Source organism: Scyliorhinus torazame, unplaced genomic scaffold, assembly GCF_047496885.1.
Source record: "Scyliorhinus torazame isolate Kashiwa2021f unplaced genomic scaffold, sScyTor2.1 scaffold_1273, whole genome shotgun sequence".
Classification (NCBI taxonomy): Eukaryota; Metazoa; Chordata; class Chondrichthyes; order Carcharhiniformes; family Scyliorhinidae; genus Scyliorhinus; species Scyliorhinus torazame.
Genome location: NW_027309000.1, coordinates 1 through 20,745, shown reverse-complemented (window position 1 = coordinate 20,745; position 20,745 = coordinate 1). Strand labels below are relative to the sequence as shown.

General features: G+C 48.4%; 1 protein-coding gene across 1 annotated transcript in view; it reads left to right on the top strand.

The window, feature by feature from the left end:
- LOC140407173 (uncharacterized) overlaps positions 1–16,298 on the top strand; it is a 44,382-nt gene extending 28,084 nt beyond the window's left edge. Inside the window, exon 5 of the mRNA XM_072494855.1 lies at positions 15,451–16,298. Coding sequence (XP_072350956.1) covers positions 15,451–15,554 — 104 coding nt within the window. The 3' untranslated portion in view covers positions 15,555–16,298. The remainder of the gene's footprint in view (positions 1–15,450) is intronic.
- Positions 16,299–20,745: the final 4,447 nt, after the last annotated feature.

Here is a 20,745-nt window from a genome sequence, read left to right as displayed (position 1 = left end):
AGATTGCCAGGGTTCTGACCCAAATTTTTAATTCCACTCTGGTCATGGGGGAGGTGCCAGAGGACTGGAGAACAGCTAATGTGGTCCGAGGATTTTTAAGCAAGGTCATAGAGACAAGCCAGGAAACTACAGACCAGTGAATTTCACATCAGTGGTTGGGAAACTACTGGAGAAGATTCTGAAGGAGAGAATCTATTTCCACTTGGAGAAGCAAGGTTTGATCAGGGATAGTCAGCATGCCTTTGTCAGAGGGAGGTCATGCTCAAAAAATTCAAACAAATTTGTTGGGCATGTAACCAAGTATACAGATGATGGTAGTGCAGTTGGTGTAGTTTACGTGGATTTCAGTAAAGTCTTTGACAAGGTCCCACATGGGAGACTTATTAAGAAGGCAAATGTATATGGGATACAGGGTGATTTGATAAGGTGAATTCATAATTGGCTTCGTGGTGGGAGACAGAGGGTGATAATCTATTGCTGCTTTAGTGTCTGGAAGCCAGTGACCAGTGGCATACCACAGGGATCTGTGCTGGGCCCTCTTTTGTTTGACATTTATATAAATGACATAGATGACTGAAGAACAAAGAACAAAGAAGTGTACAGCACAGGAACAGGCCCTTCGGCCCTCCAAGCCCGTGCCGACCATGCTGCCCGACTAAACTACAATCTTCTACACTTCCCGGGTCCGTATCCTTCTATTCCCATCCTATTCATGTATTTGTCAAGATGCCCCTTAAATGTCACGATCGTCCCTGCTTCCACCACCTCCTCCGGCAGCGAGTTCCAGGCACCCACTACCCTCTGCGTAAAAAAACTTGCCTCGTACATCTACTCTAAACCTTGCCCCTCTCACCTTAAACCTATGCCCCTTATTAATTGACCCCTCTACCCTGGGGAAAAGCCTCTGACTATCCACTCTGTCTATGCCCCTCAATTTTGTAGACCTCTATCAGATCTCCCCTCAACCTCCTTCATTCCATGAGAACAAACCGAGTTTATTCAACCGCTCCTCATAGCTAATGCCCTCCATACCAGGCAACATTCTGGTAAATCTCTTCTGCACCCTCCCTAAAGCCTTCACATCCTTCTGGTAGTGTGGCGACCAGAATTGAACACTATACTCCAAGTGTGGCCTAACTAAGGTTCTATACAGCTGCAACATGACTTGCCAATTCTTGTTCTCAATGCCCCGGCCAATGAAGGCAAGCATGCCGTATGCCTTCTTGACTACCTTCTCCACCTGTGTTGCCCCTTTCAATGACCTGTGGACCTGTACTCCTAGATCTCTTTGACTTTCAATACTCGAGGGTTCTACCATTCACTGTATATTCCCTGCCTGCATTAGACCTTCCAAAATGCATTACCTCACATTTGTCCGGATTAAACTCCATCTGCCATCTCTCTGCCCAAGTCTCCAAACAATTCTGAAGGAGAGAACTGGGGGGGGGGGGCGGGGGGATCAGTAAGTTTGCAGATGACACAAAGATTGGCTAGGTGGTTAACAGGTCAAATCAGGGCAGGATCTACTCCGTTAATGGTAGGAAGAGGGGGAGAGTTATAGAACAAAGATCTAGGGATACAGGTTCATAGCTCCTTGAAAGTGGAGTCACCAGTGGACAGGGTGGTGCCGAATGCTTTTGGCATGCTTGGTTTCATCGGTCAGAACATTGAATACAGGAGTTGGGACATCTTGCTGAAGTTGTACAAGGCCACACTTGGAATACTGTGTTCAGTTCTGGTCACCTTATTATAGAAAGAATACTATTAAACTAGAAACGGTGCAGAAATTATTTACTAGGATGCTACCGGGACTTGTGCTTTGAGTTACAAGGAGAGCTTGATGTTCTCAGCCATGGCCCGCTGTGACCGGGCCACACACAGAACCACCGCTGCAATTTCCAGGTGGCTCTCACACATGGCTGCCTGTGAGGCAACTACCCTGTCCTGGGCCTCTGCCAGCACCTGCACAGAATGCCCCAGGCCTTGGACATGCTGGGGAAGTCGGCCCAGACCGATACCTGCAACCATTAACAGCACATCAACCCAGCCATCTGAATTTTAATCGGCAATCCCCGGGAACAATTGCTACAAATTAGCAATTGAAAGCCAATCCAGACCTCTCGGCGCCAGAAGTGGCTGAGACAAAGAGGTGGACGACCACCCCCTGATCAAGGAATCGCCCCATTATTGGAGCATATCGAACCCAGTGATTGGGACCAAGTCCAAGGTCCGCCCCAAGAGGCGGGAAGCCCCTAGGGACTAAAAATAGGGTCAAGTTCAGATCGACCCTTCTCCTACTCTCAACCTTCGAGACCCTTCGACGAAAGAACAAGTAAGTCTTACTCCAGCGATCGCTACCAGATAGGTGTTCCAGACTATCGACCTGTACCAGCCTTTTTGAATCCCGCAGGCCAGACCCAATTCGATAAGCCATTTGTTTCCCTGACCTGGTGGGCCATCACAAGTTAAGTATTGGCCTTTAGTGGTAGGTAATAGTCTAGAAGTAGGATTATTGTATAAGTATTTATTGCTGTATATAATAAATGATCGTTGATTTAACATTTACTAAGCGGTGTGCTGTATTATTAATCATTACTTGAGCTTGAACCACGTGGCGGTATCAGAAAGATACCTGGCAACTCGTGAGCAAAGATGACAGAATTAGAGCTAATAAAACTAAGGCTAATAAGAGCAACAGCCTGCAGCTGCTGGATGCTCGCCGACAACTCCTCATGTAGTCCCGGTGACTACATCTCCATAATCGATGGGACTCTGTTCCAGAAGCCCAAAACCCATCTGGATGGCAGCTAGACCCTGGGTTCGGGCCGCCCTCCAAACATCCGCCACCTCGGGATTTCCTACCTCCACCTGATGTACGGGATCAGCTGTTTGGTGAGCACCACAGAGTGTCCCAGGAGCCTCTTCACTAAAGTGCCCACTCAAGATGAGTGTCTCTGGGATGGTGGAGGGTGTTGGAGACAGTTATGATGGGAAATCAGTGTCATCCCCGGACTCAAGCTCCGGTTGTCTTGGGTCACAGGAATCTGGCTCCTTAAGGCACTGCTGGCAGGTCTGGACGATGTTGCTGGTGGCGCTGTCTGCCACCTGCGTCCAGGCACAGTGGCGAGTGGCAGCCTCCTTCCCAGGCCTCTCCTCCACGGCGTCCTGGAGGGTCTCCAGTTCGACGTCTGTAAATCGTAGGGTCACGCATCTTGCTGCCATCTTGTTGGCTGGATGGTGTGTGTGGGGAGTGAAGTGTGTATATGCAACTGCTGCTTGTCAGCCTCCTGATGTCAATCGCGAATCTAGCATTAGTTTCTCATTGGAATCCATTGTATTCCATGTGGCGCTGGTGCTAGCTCCTTAACAGTCGCTGGATTGGTCCAGATGCGGCTCCAGTTTTGCTGTCGTGGAAGTCCACGAATCCTGCGCCAGCGTCAACAGTAAGACTCGCGAATGGAGAATTCCACCCCATATTTTCCTTTTAATTGGATGCAAGGGGCCTTAATGGCTGACAAATTTCACCTGACCTTTTGCAATAGGTGGGCAGCACAGTGGTTAGCACAGTTGCTTCACAGCTCTAGGATCCCGGGTTCGATTCCCAGCTTGGGTCACTGTTTGTGTGGAGTCTGCATGTTCTCCCTGTGTCAGCATGGATTTCCTCCGGGTGCTCCGGTTTCCTCTCAGTCCAAAGATGTGCAGGTTGGATGGATTGGCCATGATAAATTGCCCTTAGTGTCCAAAAAGGTTAGGTGGGGTTACTGGGTTATGGGGATAGGGTGGAGGGGTGGGCTTAAGTAGGGTGCTCTTCCCGAGAGCCAGTGCAGACTCGATGGGCCGAATGGCCTCCTTCTGCACTGTGGATTCTATGATTCTAATAGCCATGTTTGTCAAGCTCCTAGAAGACTAAAAGTGGATTGCAAATAGCCGCACCCAAACATGGGGATATTTGAAATTCAATGTGTTTTCTACATGAGTAGATAGAAACTCATTGACAATGGCTTCCCTGGAAGTGTGAATAGACCTGGAAGAATGGGAACCATTCAAGTTTAATGGCTGAGGTATTTAAATGGTTAATTATCTCCGCTAAAAGACAATGGATGTGTCTGAGCCCCAGACCTACACTAACCTAACATGGAAGTATGATTCGATTGGCATAACAGCCAAACTAATGAGGAATAAGAAACCTGCTCATTTTCCCTCCCCCCAACCTACAAAGGCAACCTCCCAACTATTGAAGCAAACACAATTGCTGAACAGAGCTTTTCAACTTCAGCCCTTCACTCCAGTCAACCAACACTCGATTGCAAGCTACAGGCAAGCATTAGTATCTTATAAAGATGAAATTCATTTCAATCCTTTGTGTGCATTTAATCTTTGTATGTATTTAGCTAGTAACTGTATTACTTTTACTTAAATAACTCAGCAGTGTTTTGTAACAAACTAATTTTAATCTTGTTTAAGACTAAAACTTTGCTGCTGGTTGTTTTTAAATTGAACCATTCGTAAATTAAAAGGGGTTACATACAAAAACACACATTGTTGGCTCATGGACCACTTTGAAGAAACTCCCTTTATATGGTTATAGCCACAAATGATACACTCCTGACTATCCTTCCAAAAATATCCCATGTGTGAACTACCATCAATGGAAAAACAACAAAGCCTGCAGTCCCATGGTATTCCAGCTGAGGATTTCAAAGCTAGAGGGCCTTTGCTCACATCAAGACTCATGCACTCATCATATGGATTTGGGAGGAAAAAGATTTGTCTCCACTCCCTTACCCTGACTTTAGGAATGTGGTAAACCACTGTATTGTATTGTTACATGCCTGGGCTTGTCCTTGCAGGCTCCGCCTGTGGCTCCTCCCCTCGGGCTCATGAATGAAGGTGGCTAGTCTCCGCCTCTGATCCAGTTCGGGATCAGAGGCCAGGAGGCTTTTTGCTTGGTGTATTATAGCCTCCGTTACGTTCCCCACTAGTCCTGTGTTCATTGATGGCATATCAATTTAATACACTAAACATCTAATATGAATTCATCACTCAAGCCTGATTGCCTGGAGCTGGACCCACAGGCAGCCGACGTCACTGCAACATTCGAGCACTGGCTAAGCTGCTTCGAAGCGTACCTTGGATCCGTCACCGAACACTTCATCGACCTCCAAAAGAAGCAGATTCTCCACGCACAGGTGATCCCGCAAGTCTTTCTTCTCATCAGGGACGCCCCCTCGTATACGGAGGCGATAATGCTGCTGAGATGGAGGCGATAATGCTGCTGAAGGGACACTATGTTAAGTCTGTGAACCAGGTGTATGCTAGGCACCTTCTTGCCACGAGACGACAACGCCCTGGGGAATCACTAGCAGAATCCCCGTGTGCCTTGCGGGTACTCTGCCTGAAGTGTGACTGCCAGGCGGTATTGGCTACCCAACACGTGGAGCTGTTGGTCAGGGACGCTTATGTCGCAGGCATGAAATCAAACTACATCCGCCAGCGATTGCTAGAAGAGGGTACACTCAGCCTCCCAGAGACAGTGCAGCTCAAATGCGCGGGAGGTGGCCTACCAGAACATGGAGGCCTACATCTCTGACCGCGCGGCGACCTCGTGGGTGCTGCCATCATCCAACACGGGTGCGGCGCAAGCCTGTGCCGCGCAGCAGCCCGCCAACAGCGGAGGCCCGAAGTGCTACTTTTGCGGCCACAGTAATCATCCAGACAACGCTGCCCTGCACGGAACGCGACTTGCAACAGGTGTGGGAGGAAGGGCCACTTTGCGAAAGCCTGCCAGGCCCGATCTCTCCCTAAAGCTTCTACGCCCAGCAGAGCTGCCTGTCGGGGCTGCCCCTAGCTGCCGCGCCACCCGCCATGTGCGACCCGTGGGCGCCGCCATCTTGGATTTCGGCCACCACGTGCGACCCATGGAGTCCGCCATCTTTAACGCCATTTTGTACTTCACCTGACATGCGTGACCCATGGGGGGCCTGCCATCTTTGACGCCATCTCCGATGGCAGCCGCCACGCGTGACCCATGGGGACCGCCATCTTGGGACCACTCCACAGCTTCCCGGGAGGCCTGCTCACCCGATCGTACGCTGGCTGCTGCTACCTCCAACCGGCCTACCCATCACCTTCCGAAGCTCGCCTCCATCACGCTTTACCAGTCCCGGCCTCATCACCTCACAAAATCGGCGATGACCGTCCGGATCAACGGCCACGAGACGGCCTGCCTTTTCAACTCCGGGAGCACAGACAGCTTCATTCACCCAGATACGGTAAGGCGCTGCTCCCTCCCAATCTTACCTGCGACCCAGAAAATCTCCCTGGCTTCCGGATCATATGCAGTAGAAATCCAGGGGTACTGTGTTGCGACCCTTACTGTACAAGGTGTAGAGTACACTAACTTCAAACTCTACATCCGACCCCCATCTCTGCGCCTCCCTATTACTGGGGCTCGACTTCCAGCGCCACCTCCAAAGCCTTACTTTAAAGTTCGGCAGGCAACTGCCCCCCTCACAGCCTGTAGCCTCGCGACCCTCAAGGTCGCCCCACCCTCGCTCTTCGCTAACCGCACCCCGGACTGTAAGCCCGTCGCTACTAGGAGCAGTGCCCAGGACAGGGCCTTTATCAGGTCGGAGGTCCAGCGACTCCTACGAGAGGGGATCATTGAGGCTAGTACCAGCCCCTGGAGAGCCCAAGTGGTGGTCGTCAAGACTGGGGAGAAGCACCGGATGGTCATAGACTACAGTCAGACCATTAACCGGTATACGCAGCTCGATGCGTACCCCTTCCCCCGCATATTTGACATGGTCAATCAGATTGCGCAGTATCGAGTGTTCTCCAGAGTTGACTTGAAGTCCGCCTACCACCAGCTCCCTATCCGCCCGGATGACCGCCAATACACTGCTTTCGAGGCAGATGGCCGCCTCTACCACTTCCTCAGGGTTCCCTTCGGCGTCACTAATGGGGTCTCGTTCTCCCAACGAGAAATGGACCGAATGGTTGACCAGTACAGGCTGCGGGCCACGTTCCCGTACTTAGATAATGTCACCATCTATGGCCATGACCAGCAGGACCATGACAAAAACCTCCGGCACTTCCTCCACACCGCTAAACTCCTGAACCTTACTTACAATAAGGAAAAATGCATTTTCCGCACAACCTGCCTAGCCATCCTTGGCTACGTTGTGGAAAACTGAGTCCTAGGGCCTGACCCCGACCGCATGCGCACCCTCCTGGAACTCCCCCAAGGCCCTGAAGAGATGCCTGGGGTTCTTCTCCTACTATGCCCAGTGGGACCCCAATTATGCAGACAAGGCCCGTCCACTTATTAAATCCACCGTTTTTCCCCTGACGGCTGAGGACCGTCTGGCCTTCAACCGCATCAAGGCAGATATTGCCAAAGCCGCAATGCACACTGGACGAGTCCATTCCGTTCCAGGTGGAGAGCGATGCGTCGGACTTTGTGCTGGCCGCTACCCTCAACCAGGCGGGCAAGCCCGTGGCTCTCTTCTCCCGTACCCTCCGCAATGACCTCTGTCACCCCTTTTTTTTCACTTTTCAAGGCTCACAACCTGCCTTACTCCATCGAGGAGGTCAGGACCGTGACCACGGACTGCCAGGTCTGCGCGGAGTGCAAACCGCATTTCTATCGGCCAGACATAGTGCACCAAGTAAAGGCCTCTTGCCCCTTTGAGCGCCTCAGCGTCTATTTCAAAGGGCCCCTCCCCTCCATTGATCGTAACGTGTACTTCAACATTGTTGACTAGTACTCAAGATTCTCCTTTGCCATCCCATGCCCTGACATGACCTCTGCCACCATCATCAAGGCCCTGTACAGTCTTTTCACCTTGTTCGGGTTCCCCACCATAGCGATCGGGGTTCCTCCTTCATGAGCGATTGAGTTGCATCAGTTCCTGCTCAACAAGGGCATCGCCTCCAGCAGGACGACCAGCTACAACCCCCGGGGCAACGGACAGGTGGAGAGGGAGAACGCGACGGTCTGGAAGGCCGTCCTCCTGGCCCTACGGTCTAGATGTCTCCCGCTGGCAGGACGTCCTCTCCGATGCGCTCCACTCCATCTGGTCTCTCCTGTGTACTACCACCAACGAGACTCCTCCCGAGCATATGTTTGCCTTCCCCAGGAAGTCCAGCTCCGGGGTCTTGCTCCCGTCCTGGCTGACAGTCCCAGGGCCCGTCCTCCTCCGGAAGCATGCAAGGAGCCATAAATCAGATCCCCTCGTCGAAGGTCCTGCTCCTCCATGCCAATCCACAATGCCTACGTGGCACATCAGGATGGGCGACAGGACACAGTCTCCCTTCGGGATTTAGCACCTGCAGGTTCCCCAGCGGCCATCACCACCACCCCAACCCTACACAGTCTTCCCCCACCTCTACCCACCTACCTCAAGACCTGGCACCCACAGGTCCACCAGCAATCATCACCACCACCACCCCCGCCCATACACCGCCCCCCCCCTCCTCCACTGACTCAACAACTGGGTGAAGAAGAGGACAACACGCTCCCGGATGCGCAGGTCTCGACACCGGTGCCCACACCACAGCTGGGACCGAGGCGATCACGGCGGAATGTCAAGGCCCCCGACAGACTTGATCTTTAAGTCCACTTCACCCCCGCTGGACTTTTTTTTTTTTTTTTAATTAAAACAGGGAGTGAATGTGGTAAACCACTGTATTGTATTGTTGTATTGTTACATGCCTGGGCTTGTCCCTGCTGGCTCCGCCTGTGGCTCCTCCCCTCGGGCTCATGTATAAAGGTGGCTGGCCTCCGCCTCTGATCCAGTTCGGGATCAGAGGCCAGGAGGCTTTCTGTTTAGTGTATTATAGCCTCAGTTATGTTCACCACTCAGTGTGTTTGTTGATGCCATGTCAAGGAATATGACAAATACCTTCAAGAAGGGAAGTTAATCGTGCTGTGGAAACTATACAAATATTTTCCTCTTGTCCATCGTGGTGAAAACACTGACACACATTCTCTTGAATTACCTCCCGAGGCTGGGAAAATCCTCCCGGAGAAATAAGTATGGCTTTAGATCTTCCAGAGGAGCCTCTGACCGGTTGTCAGACAAATCCCCCCCCCAAAAAAAGTCGAGAACAACACCAGGAACACTTCGTCAATCTAACCAAAGCATTTTACTCTATAAACTGCGGTGCTATGTGGATTGTGCTCTGAAGAATTGGATATCCAAGAAACCTCATCACGTTCCTGCAATTGCTTTATGGTGGTATGACATAGACTGTCATTGAGTGGGATATCTGAAACAGACTACTTCAAAACACAGATTGTGGTCAAATATGGCTGAGCGATTGCCCCCCCCCCCCCTATTTATGATCTGCCTGATAGTGGCTCTTCACCTTGTTGAAGATTAACTGCCCTCTGGTGTCGGTATTAATTACCACGCAGAAGAAAAACTCTAACCTTGGTCCCTCTGCCAAAACTAAACTGACCACCATTGATGTACATGACCTACAGTTTGCTGGCAACTGCAGTGTCATTTTCCGCTCTACAGATTTGCAAGCCCTTCTTGCTCTATTCAAATTTGCATACAAGAGACTCAGCCTGTCATTGAAGGTTATCAAAACAAAACTTCTATCCGCCAAATATATTAAAGGAGAAACTCTGGAATGTTAAGCGCGTCCCTTACCTTGGCAGCTACCTCTCCAAAGGCCACCATTAGTGACGAGATCCAACACTGGATCAGCTGTGCCAGCTCAGCCTTCTCAAAGTATGGCAGCCAGTGTTTTACAACACAGCAAGTCACCCAAGATTCCAGTGGACAGACCAGTATTACCACCACACACCTGCCGTGTTTCTGGACTCTGTCAGCATATAAATGCACTAGAGAAATTCCATCAGAACAAAGAAAAGTACAGCACAGGAACAGACCCTTTGGCCCTCCAAGCCTGTGCCGATCATGATGCCCTAACTAAAAACAAAACAGTCTACCCTTACTCTGTCCATTTCCCTCTATTTCCTTCCTAATCATGTACCGATCAAGATGCCTCTTAAAATGTTGCTAATGTGCCTGCTTCCACCACATCCTCTGGCAGCGCGTTCCAGGCACCCACCCTAACTTCCCTCTATGATTTGGGTATCATTCTTTGTTTTGTAATACTTGTGAATCATGTTAAATTATTTTATTACATTAAAGGTGGTGTTGCATTTAATTGTATGCAGGTGGGCATTAACTAGTGATATAAGTTTGTTCCCAGAAATAGGAATAGATAGAAACTGCAGTTCTTGGGTGAGGAGGTACATATTTGCAATGTGTTTCTCTGGTTAGAAGAGTGTATTTGCTCTGGTTCTGTCCTTCAACACCTGGCTTTCTGGATTATAACACTTCCAATTCTGCACTTCCTTTCTCTCCAGTTATAGAAAATGCTGGAAATACTCAGCAGGTCTGGCAGTATCTCTAGAGAGGGAAACAGAAGGATCGCTTCAGTTTGATTGCATTCATCAGACATCTTAAATCTCTTTCTTAAATGCAATGGCGTTACAAAATACTTATGTATTTTTACATTTTGTCCATCTTCACGCAACACTCGTGCAGCTTCATCATCTTGCAGTCTCTTTCTCTTCCCCCCCCCCCCCCTCCCAAATGTTATCACTCCATCTTAATAATAATAAATCACTTTTTGTCACAAGTAGGCTTCAATGAAGTTACAGTGAAAAGCCCCTAGTCGCCACATTCCGGCACCTGGTTGGGGAGGCCGGTACAGGAATTGAACCTGCGCTGCTGGCATTGTTCTGCATTCCAAGCCAGCTGTTTAGCCCACTGTGCTAAACCAGCATAATCATTTCACCTCCATGGGAAGAATGGCATTTGCATGAAGAATCAGACATGGCAGGCTACTGAGTACATGCTGGCCCAAACTAATGGACTGCATACTCAAGGCACCACCACTTCCCATCCCTTTTCCTCACCCCCTCAGTCAGAGCCACTCATGCTATCTCCTGCCTCTGTACAAGTGCAGGTGAGGCAAATTTTGGCAGAGCCCTCAAGCTCCCAACAACTAGAGAACCAGCCATGGATATCTCTGCTGTCAGTCGGAAAATGAATAACCTTCTGTGATGGTGTAGTGGTAATGCCACTGGCCTCCTAATCCAGAGATCCAGGTTAATACTCTGGGGACATGGATTCAAATCCCACCATGGCCGGTGGAATTTAAATTCCATTAATAAATCTGGAATATAAAGGATTGAAAACTCACCTGGTTCACTAATCTGCCATCCTTACCTGGGGCGAAATTCTCCGGAAACGGCGCGATGTCCGCCGACTGGCGCCCAAAACGGCGCAAATCAGACGGGCATCGCGCCGCCCCAAAGGTGCAGAATGCTCCGCATCTTTGGGGGCCGAGCCCCAACCTTGAGGGGCTAGGTCGGCGCCGGACGAATTTCCGCCCCGCCAGCTAGCGGAAGAGGCCTTTGGTGCCCTGCCAGCTGGCGCGGAAATGACATCTCCGGGCGGCGCATGCGCGGGAGCGTCAGCGGCCACTGACAGCTTCCCACGCATGCGCAGTGGAGGGAGTCTCTTCTGCCTCCGCCATGGTGGAGACCGTGGCGGAGGCGGAAGGGAATGAGTGCCCCCACGGCACAGGCCCGCCCACGGATCGGTGGGCCCCGATCGCGGGCCAGGCCACCGTGGGGGCACCCCCCGGGGCCATATAGCCCGGTGCCCTCCCCAGGACCCCGGAGCCCGCCCGCGCCACCTTGTCCCGGCGGTAAGGTTGGTGGTTTAATTTACACCGGCGGGACTTCGGCCCATCTGGGCCGGAGAATCGCGCGGGATGGGGGGGGGGCCCGCCAACCGGCGCGATTCCCGCCCCCGCCGAATCTCCGGTGCCGGAGACTTCGGCAACCAGCGGGGGCGGGATTCACGCCAGCCCCCGCCGATTCTCCGACCCGGCGGGGGGTCGGAGAATCTCGCCCCTGGTCTGTAACTCCAGACCCACAACAATGCACAATTGCCTTCTGAAATCAGTAAGAAAACTTACAACACCAGGTTAATGTCCAACAGGTTTGTTTCAAATCATAGCTTTTGAAGCGCAGCTCCTTCCTCTTGTGAAGGGGTGTTGTAAGACTTCTTAATGTGCCCACCCCAGTCCAATGCCAGCATCTCCACGTATTGACCTCTGAAATAACCTAGCTCAGTTCAAGGGCAATTAGGGATGGGAAACAAATGCTGATCTTGCCAGCAATAGCCACATCCCACAAACGAATAAAGAAAAAAAAAAAGCTCCGTTAAAAGCCACATGGTTGGATTTCATAACAGTAAGGGGAAACAGATGGGAAAGATGTGAATGTGAAGTGATTCATTTTGGAAGGTCGCACTTGAATGCGGAATACTGGGTTAAAGGCAGGATTCTTGGAAGTGTGGAGGAACAGGGGGATCTTGGGGTCCACGTACCTAGATCCCTCAAAGTTGCTACCCATGTTGATGGGGTTGTTAAGAAGGCGGATGGGGTGTTGGGTTTCATTAACGGGGGGATTGAGTTTAAGAGCCGTAAGGTTTTGCTGCAGCTTTATAAAACCCTAGTTCGACCACAATTGGAATATTGTGTCCAGTTCTGGTTGCCTCATTATAGGAAGGATGTGGATACTTTGGAGAGGGTGCAGAGGAGATTTACCAGGATGCTTCCTGGATTGGAGGGCATGTCTTATGAAGAAAGGTTGAGGGAGCTGGGCTTTTCTCACTGGAGCGAAGGAGGAAGAGAGGTGACTTGATAGAGGTGTACAAGGTGATGAGAGACATGGATAGAGTGGATAGCCAGAGACACTTCCCCAGAGCGGAAATGGCTGTCACGAGGGGACATAATTGTAAGGTGATTGGAGGAAGGTATAGGGGAGATGTCAGGGGTAGGTTCTTTACACAGTGATGGATGTGTGGAATGCACTGCCAGCGGAGGTGGTGGAGTCAGTCATTAGGGACATTTAAGCAACTCTTGGACAGGCACATGGACAGCAGTAAATTGAAGGGGTGTAGGTTAGGTTGAGCTTAGATTAGGATAAGTGGTTGGCACAACAGCGTGGGCCGAAGATATGTTATATGTATTAATTATGTAAGCTCTTGGATGCTTATACCAACGATAATGTTTATTTCAATAAATGAAATACTTTATTGGATTTCCTCATTGGTATGGCCTCTATTTTGTTGCAGCATTGGACAATATCCTTCAGGCAAATGGTAAAATCAGTCTTTTTAAGGAGGAAAGGTTGCGAATATGATGGGATGCTAATTGTCTGTAGGAGTGAAGTGTGTCTTCAGGTGTAGGGATACACGATATCTGATGGCACTGTCAGATTGCCTCACGCACACAAGAAAAGAGTATCTGGATGTGGCCATGGGTTTCTCTGGAGCAAAGATGGGGCTGCAGGCACCTTGGCCGCATTTGGCTCCTTGTCCTTGGAGGAGGATGCCAGTTATCCTGTGCATGCAGGTCTGCTCCTGTCTGCGGCGAGATGTTATGGCCACAAAGACCACAACAATCTTTGGAAACCCTAGATTGGTCATACTGAAGAGTGCTTCCAGTATTATATTTGCACCTGTATCTACTCCCTTGGGCAGTTAAAATTTGGTCCTAAAGTTCAATTTTGAAAGTGTCTCCTCAGACCAAAACTTGCTACCCTCATTATTTAGATAGAGGTGATGGGCCAGTTTTCTGGGTGATGACAATTAATGCAAATAATTGTGAAACATGCACTAAATTCAGATCAAAGAAACTGTAGTTACTCCTGATGTAAATTATATGAAATTCTTTGATTTGTGCTGGTTCAGCCGGTTTCACCTATCTTGTAATGGCAGTACTCGAGGAACCTTATGTTATGGTGCTTTTGAGGTCTGGAGGTTTGTTGCTGTGTCATAATTTTAATGGTTTTTGTTTGCTGGAACTAGTTGGCTCAAACTTGCCTCCAATTTGATAATATTGATTTCTTAGAAGTTAAGAAATGTGAGTTGCCATTAGAGTTCTTCAATGGAGTGGCAAGTGTTCAATTAAACATTTTTTCTCCCTAAAACCCTGCATAGAACAGGCATAAGTGTACATTATATAAGAGCAAACATTATTTTCCCCTCCTTTGAATTATTAACCATGTTAACATGGTGACGGGCCTCAGTCCAGCACCCCCCCCCCACCCCACAAGACTTTCACCAGGTTATTACTGGATGTCGCCTGCTAAATAGTTGAAATCTTTGTGGAATACACAACAAAGGATAATTGGAGAGGAAACACCCCCTCCCCATGACATTATGATTTTAGTAATGTAGCTACAATATAGGGTGGATTTTGCTTTTGGCATAGTAGGGATGGGCAACAACCAGGTTATAACTGAGATTCCATTTTTCTGTGTTTTGGATGCTAAGAATTATGCATTTTGTCCATCCCTGATGCTGTTATTGGACCTTATAAATAAAGGACTCGCTGAAGTACAACTGGAGCATTTCAGAATGCATTCAGAGTCATCCATGCAGTGTGGGGCTGGATTAATGCATGGACCAGTGTGGGCAAGGGTGGCCAGTCCTTTCCTGGTGGACAATAGTAAACAATGGCCACAACAACGAAAGAGGGCATTCCGCCCATAACTGCTCCTCCGTAAGAATTACTCAGCTAGCCCCACTCCCCTACCATTTATCCTTAGCCCTGCAAATGTTTTCCCTTCAAATAATTTGCCAGTCACCTCAAATCAGTGTCTTCTGGTTCATAGCCCTTCCGCCAATGGAAATAATTTTGATCTACTCTCTCAGAACCCCTCATGATTCTGAACACCACTATAAATCCCCTCTTAAACTTGTCAACTTCTCTAAAGAGAATTGCCTCCTCTTCACCGGTCTATCCTCATTATTGAAGTTGCTCATCCCAGGAACGATTCTCAAATCTTTTCTGCACTTCCTCCACATTTTTAAATGTGGTGCCCAGAATTGAGCACAATTGAGGCCAAGCCCGTGTTTTATGAAGGTTCACCATAACTTCCTTGCTTTTACACTTGTGCCTCTATTCATAATTTTCTGCTGCTAGACCACAAATTAGTAGACCTGTTGAAACCAATTTCAGAATTTGTTAATTAATAAATTCTAATCCGGAGACTTCACAGTACAAGAACAGTATGACACCAGGAAACTTAAATGCATTCAAATCTCTTTCTTTGAACATGTTTTGTTTTATTTGCTATCGGAGCCACTGGTCAGTAATTTTGAGGACGTCAGAGACATAATAAATTACTCCCATTTCTTCAACACTCCCATCGTGACCAATATAACAGAATATTGTGTATATTTTTTAATTCCTCATCTGCCGAGGCATATGACTCATTCTTCAGTGATCACATGAGACCGCTTTTCTATTAATGTTCTGATTGATTTGAGACATGAAGTTATTTTTAAAAGACATCAACCACCTGTCTGTTGTATATTTATGTACCACTTTGTCTTTCTTCAGAGATGCCTGGTGATTCAGCCGTTGCTTTGAAGCCAAGCACAAAGATTTCACCCGATGATGCCATTTTAGGCATTACCAATACTATAATTGGGATGATGGTATGATTAAGCATAGTTTTTTCCAGAGAATTGTTCTTTTGAATTAAGTATTTCCTAATTTATTGGTTAGTTCCACTTGTTTTTTAGTTTGCTGATTAAATAAATGCCGTAGTGTCACGCCTAGGCACAAGACCACTCTCCTTCAAAAGCAGAATTGCCATAGTTCTGGCAGTGCTCGTAAACCAATGTCATCCTGCCAATTCACATAATACGGAGGTGAGAGTGCTCCATAATCAGCAACCTGCCTCCCATTTTATAAAAAAAACTCATTAAACATCAATTAAGGTACTTAGAGTGCTATTTACCAGAATAAAATCCAGTGGGTGCACTTGAAACACAGCCATGAGGAGTCATAGGCCGAATTCACCACCCCACCGACGGCAGCGAGAATAGTGCATGTGAAAAATCACGATTTGCGCCCAGCGCTTATTCCAACGCCATGCCCTGGTCCCTCGCTGGCTGGTGGCGTTAGTGAGGTTGCACCTCGCGCTGGCAGGCCCATGCATAGATTTAAATCTCATTAGCGGGTTGGACACTTCATGGTCCACCCCTTCACAATGCTCCATCCCTCTTGGGCAAAGTCATGCAGTTGCAAATTAGTCCAAGTATTTACAAGCAGGCACTGGGTTGTTGAGGGGAAGCGAGGCTTAAAAAAAACCTCAAATTATTGGGCTTGCTGGAGGGTGGCTGCCTGGGCCAGGGAGAGTAGCTTCAAATTGTGTGGGTGGAAACCTCAATGGGATCAACTCAGTGGGATCACCCAGCCTACAGCACATCATTGTGTTCAGGTCTTTACTGATGCCATGTTTAGGCATGCACATCATTATATTTGTTTTACATTTGACACCAGTCATGTGTCACTGTGGCACGTCCACAAAGCTGATAGCACATTCAGAGAAATGGTCATACCGCACCTCTTGGTCTATAAGCAGACAAAATGGATGACCACCAAGCAGTCCAAGAGAACTAGGAAAGTAGTGCAGGTTTCCCTTGGGGTCCTGATCAGAAATCAGTTCTGTTTTGGAAGCTGTTGAGAGCGCTGGTTCCTAGGAGTGCAGTCAGAGCCAGGTTTATGGCTCGGCTGTACAGAGGGGAGGATGAGAAGAGCAATATAGTGATAGGGAATTTTGTTAGTTCAGGGAACAGACAGGTGTTTCTGTGGCCATCGATGTAACTCCGGGGTGGTATGTTGCCTCCCTGGTGCCTGTGTCAAGGATGTCACAGAGCACCTGTAGGATATTCTTGTGGGGAAAGGTGAACAGCCAGAGATTGTGATCCACTTGATACCAGTAAACACTCTACCATTACCATTAATCCAGGGGATCAACCTTGGTTCAATTAAGAATGCAGGAGGGCAGGTCAGGAGCAGCACCAGACGTACTAACAAATGAAATGTCGATCTTCTGAAGCTACAACATAGGGCTACTTGCGAGTCAAACATCATAAGCAGCAAGGGATAGAGCTAAACAATCCCACAACCAACGGATCAGATCTAAGCTCTGCAGTCCTGCCACATCCAGTCGTGAATGGTGCTGGACAATTAAACAACTCGCTGGAGGAGTAGGCTGTACAAATAGCCCCATCTTTTTTTTAATTTGAGGGTACCCAATTCACTTTTTCCAATCAAGGGACAATTTAGTGTGGCCAATCCACCGACCCTGCACATCTTTGGGTTGTGGGGGCGAAACCCACGCAAACACGGGGAGAAGGTGCAAACTCCACACGGACAGTGACCCAGAGCTGTGATCGAACCTGGGACCTCGGTGCCGTGAGGCAGCAGTGCTAACCACTGCGCCACCATGCTGCCCAAAATATCCCTATCCTCAATGATGGAGGAGCCCAGCACATCTGTGCAAAAGACAAGGCTGAGGCATTCAGAATAATCCAGCCAGAAAGGCCGAATGGATGATCCATCTCGGTCTCCTCCAAATGTCCCCAGCATTCAGATGATTAAGGCGGCAAATGGAATTTTGTCCTTCATTGCTAGAGGGATGGAGTTTAAGACTAGGGAGGTTATGTTGCAATTGTATAAGGTGTTAGTGAGGCTACACCTGGAGTAGTGTTCAGTTTTGGTCTCCTTACCTGAGAAAGGACGTGTGAGTTATCCTAAAGTCTGTATAAAAGACAGACAGAAAGCGCACATTAGTAAGCATTGCGCAGGTCAAGGACACACAGCCTGAGTGAGAGAGATACAGACCGAGTGAGAATTTGGTGCAGTGAGGTAATTCGGTGAAGAGTGGGAGAAGGTGCTTTGTTCTGTCTCTTTCTTCGGGCCTAATTTCAGGAGCCGTTCGGAGGAGGAGGAGCAGTCTCTGTGAGTATAAAAACCTAACGGAAACTTCCTGTTTTTTTCCCCAAAAGTGACGTTAGAGGGAAGCTGTGATCTGAGTGGTTGATAGCAAATCTGCCCCAAATTTAAAAAAAAAAAAAACGCTAAACTCAAACTAATTAATTAAGTGATGGCTGGTCAGGTGATGTGCTTGAGCTGCTTGATGTGGGAGCTGGCAGATCCCACTGCGAGCTGCAGCGACCACATCTGCAATAAGTGTTGGCTGCTCGAAGAGCTCCGGCTCAGAGTTGATGAGCTGGAGTTTGAGCTTCAAACACGGAGGAACATCCGGGAGGGAGACTTACCTGGACACTGTTTCAGGAGGCAGTCACACCTGTCAAAGTAGTTTAAATCCTGCCAGTGGCCAGGGACAGCAGGGTGTGACTGCAAGTCCGGCAGGTAAAGGGAACCAGCAGTCAGGAACTCAGGAGCCTCAGCCCTTGACTCTGTCCAACAGGTATGAGGCACTTGCTCCCTGTGTGGATGGCGAACAGGGCTGCAGGAAGGATGAGTCAGCTGACCAAGGCACCATGGTTCAGCAGGCCATTCAAGGGGAGGGAGTAAATAGGCAAGTTGTAGTTGTAGGGGATTCTATTATCAGGGGGATAGATAGTATCCTTTGTGAGCAGGATAAAGAGTCCCGCATGGTATGTTGCCTGCCCAGTGCTAGGGTGCGGGACATCTCTGACCAGCTTGAAAGGATACTGGAGAGGGAGGGGGAGGATCCAGTTGTTGTGGTCCATGTCGGTACCAACAACATAGGCAAGTCTAGGAAAGAGGATCTGTTTAGAGATTATAAAGAGCTAGGATTCAAATTAAAAAAACAGGTCCTCAAGGGTCATAATCTCCGGATTACTGCCCGAGCCACGTGCAAATTGGCAGAGGGAGGCAAGAATAAGGGAAGTTAACACATGGCTGAAAGAGTGGCGTGGGAAAGAGGGGTTCCTTTTCATGGGACACTGGCATCAGTTTTGGGATAGGGGGGACCGATACCGTTGGGATGGTCTCCACCTGAACCGAGCTGGGACCAGTGTTCTGGCGAAAAGAATAAATAGGGTGGTCAATAGGACTTTAAACTAAAGATTTTGGGGGGGGGGGGAAAAAGGGAAAGTCAGGGAACCAAGAGGTGAAGTAATCAGTGGGAAGCATAGCTGCTTAGGAGTACAAAAAAGCACGAAAAGACAAAACTCAGGAGAGGTTACGATAGTCCCCATCCCACAAAATATGACAGTGTATGGAAAGGCTCAGTAAACCAAGGTCCACCACACTAAGAAAACAAAAAGGGACGGTCAATAGAGAATTAAAGGTGCTATATTTAAATGCGCGCAGTGTACAGAACAAGGTAGATGAGCTTGTGGCCCAGATTGTGACTGGCAGGTATGATGTGGTAGGCATCACAGAGACATGGTTGCAGGGGGTTCAGGACTGGCATTTAAACATCCAGGGATTCACAACCTATCGAAAAGACAGGGAGGTGGGCAGAGGGGGCAGGGTTGCCTTGTTAATTAGGAATGAAATTAAATCAATAGCACTAAACGACATGGGGTCAGATGATGTGGAGTCTGTGTGGGTCGAGTTGAGGAACCACAATGGCAAAAAAACCATAATGGGAGTTATGTACAGGCCTCCTAACAGTGGTCAGGACCGGGGGCACAAAATGCACCACGAAATAGAAAGTGCATGTCAGAAAGGCAAGGTCACAGTGAGGTCACAGTGATCATGGGAGACTTCAATATGCAGGTGAACTGGGTAAATAATGCTGCCAGTGGACCCAAGGAAAGGGAATTCATTGAATGTTTACAGGAGGGCTTTTTGGAACAGCTTGTGATGGAGCCCACGAGGGAACAGGCCATTCTGGACTTAGTGTTATGTAATGAGCCAGACTTGATTAAAGATCTTAAAGTAAGGGAGCACTTAGGAGGCAGTGATCATAATATGGTCGAATTCAATCTCCAATTTGAAAGAAAGAAGGTAGAATCAGATGTAAAGGTGTTACAGTTAAATAAAGGTAACTACAGGGGCATGAGGGAGGAACTGACGAAAATCGACTGGGAGCAGAGCCTCGTGGGAAAGACAGTAGAACAGCAATGGCAGGAGTCTCTGGGAGTAATTGAGGACACAGTGCAGAGGTTCATCCCAAAGAAAAGAAAAGGTTATCAGAGGGGGGATTAGGCAGCCATGGCTGACAAAGGAAGTTAGGGAATGCATCAAAGCAAAAGAGAAAGCCTATAACGTGGCAAAGAGTAGTGGGAAGTCAGAAGATTGGGAAGGATACAAAAACAAACAGAGGATAACAAAGAGAGAAATAAGGAAAGAGAGGATCAAATATGAAGGTAGGCTAGCCAGTAACATTAGGAATGATAGTAAAAGTTTCTTTAAATACATTAAAAACAAACGGGAGGCAAAAGTTGACATTGGGCCGCTCCAAAATGACGCTGGTAATTTTGTGATGGGAGACAAGGAAATAGCGGAGGAACTAAATAAGTACTTTGCGTCAGTCTTCACAGTAGAAGACATGAGTAATATCCCACCAATTCCAGAGAGTCAGGGGGCAGAGTTGAATATGGTAGCCATCACAAAGGAGAAAGTGCTAGAGAAACTAAGAGGTCTAAAAATTGATAAATCTCCGGGCCCAGATGGACTACATCCTAGAGTTCTAAAGGAGATAACTGAAGAAATAGTGGAGGCGTTAGTTATGATCTTTCAAAAGTCACTGGAGTCCAGGAAAGTCCCAGAGGATTGGAAAATTGCTGTTGTAACCCCCCTGTTCAAGAAGGGAACAAGGAAAAAGATGGAAAGTTATAGGCCAATTAGCCTAACCTCGGTTGTTGGCAAGATTCTAGAATCCATTGTTAAGGATGAGATTTC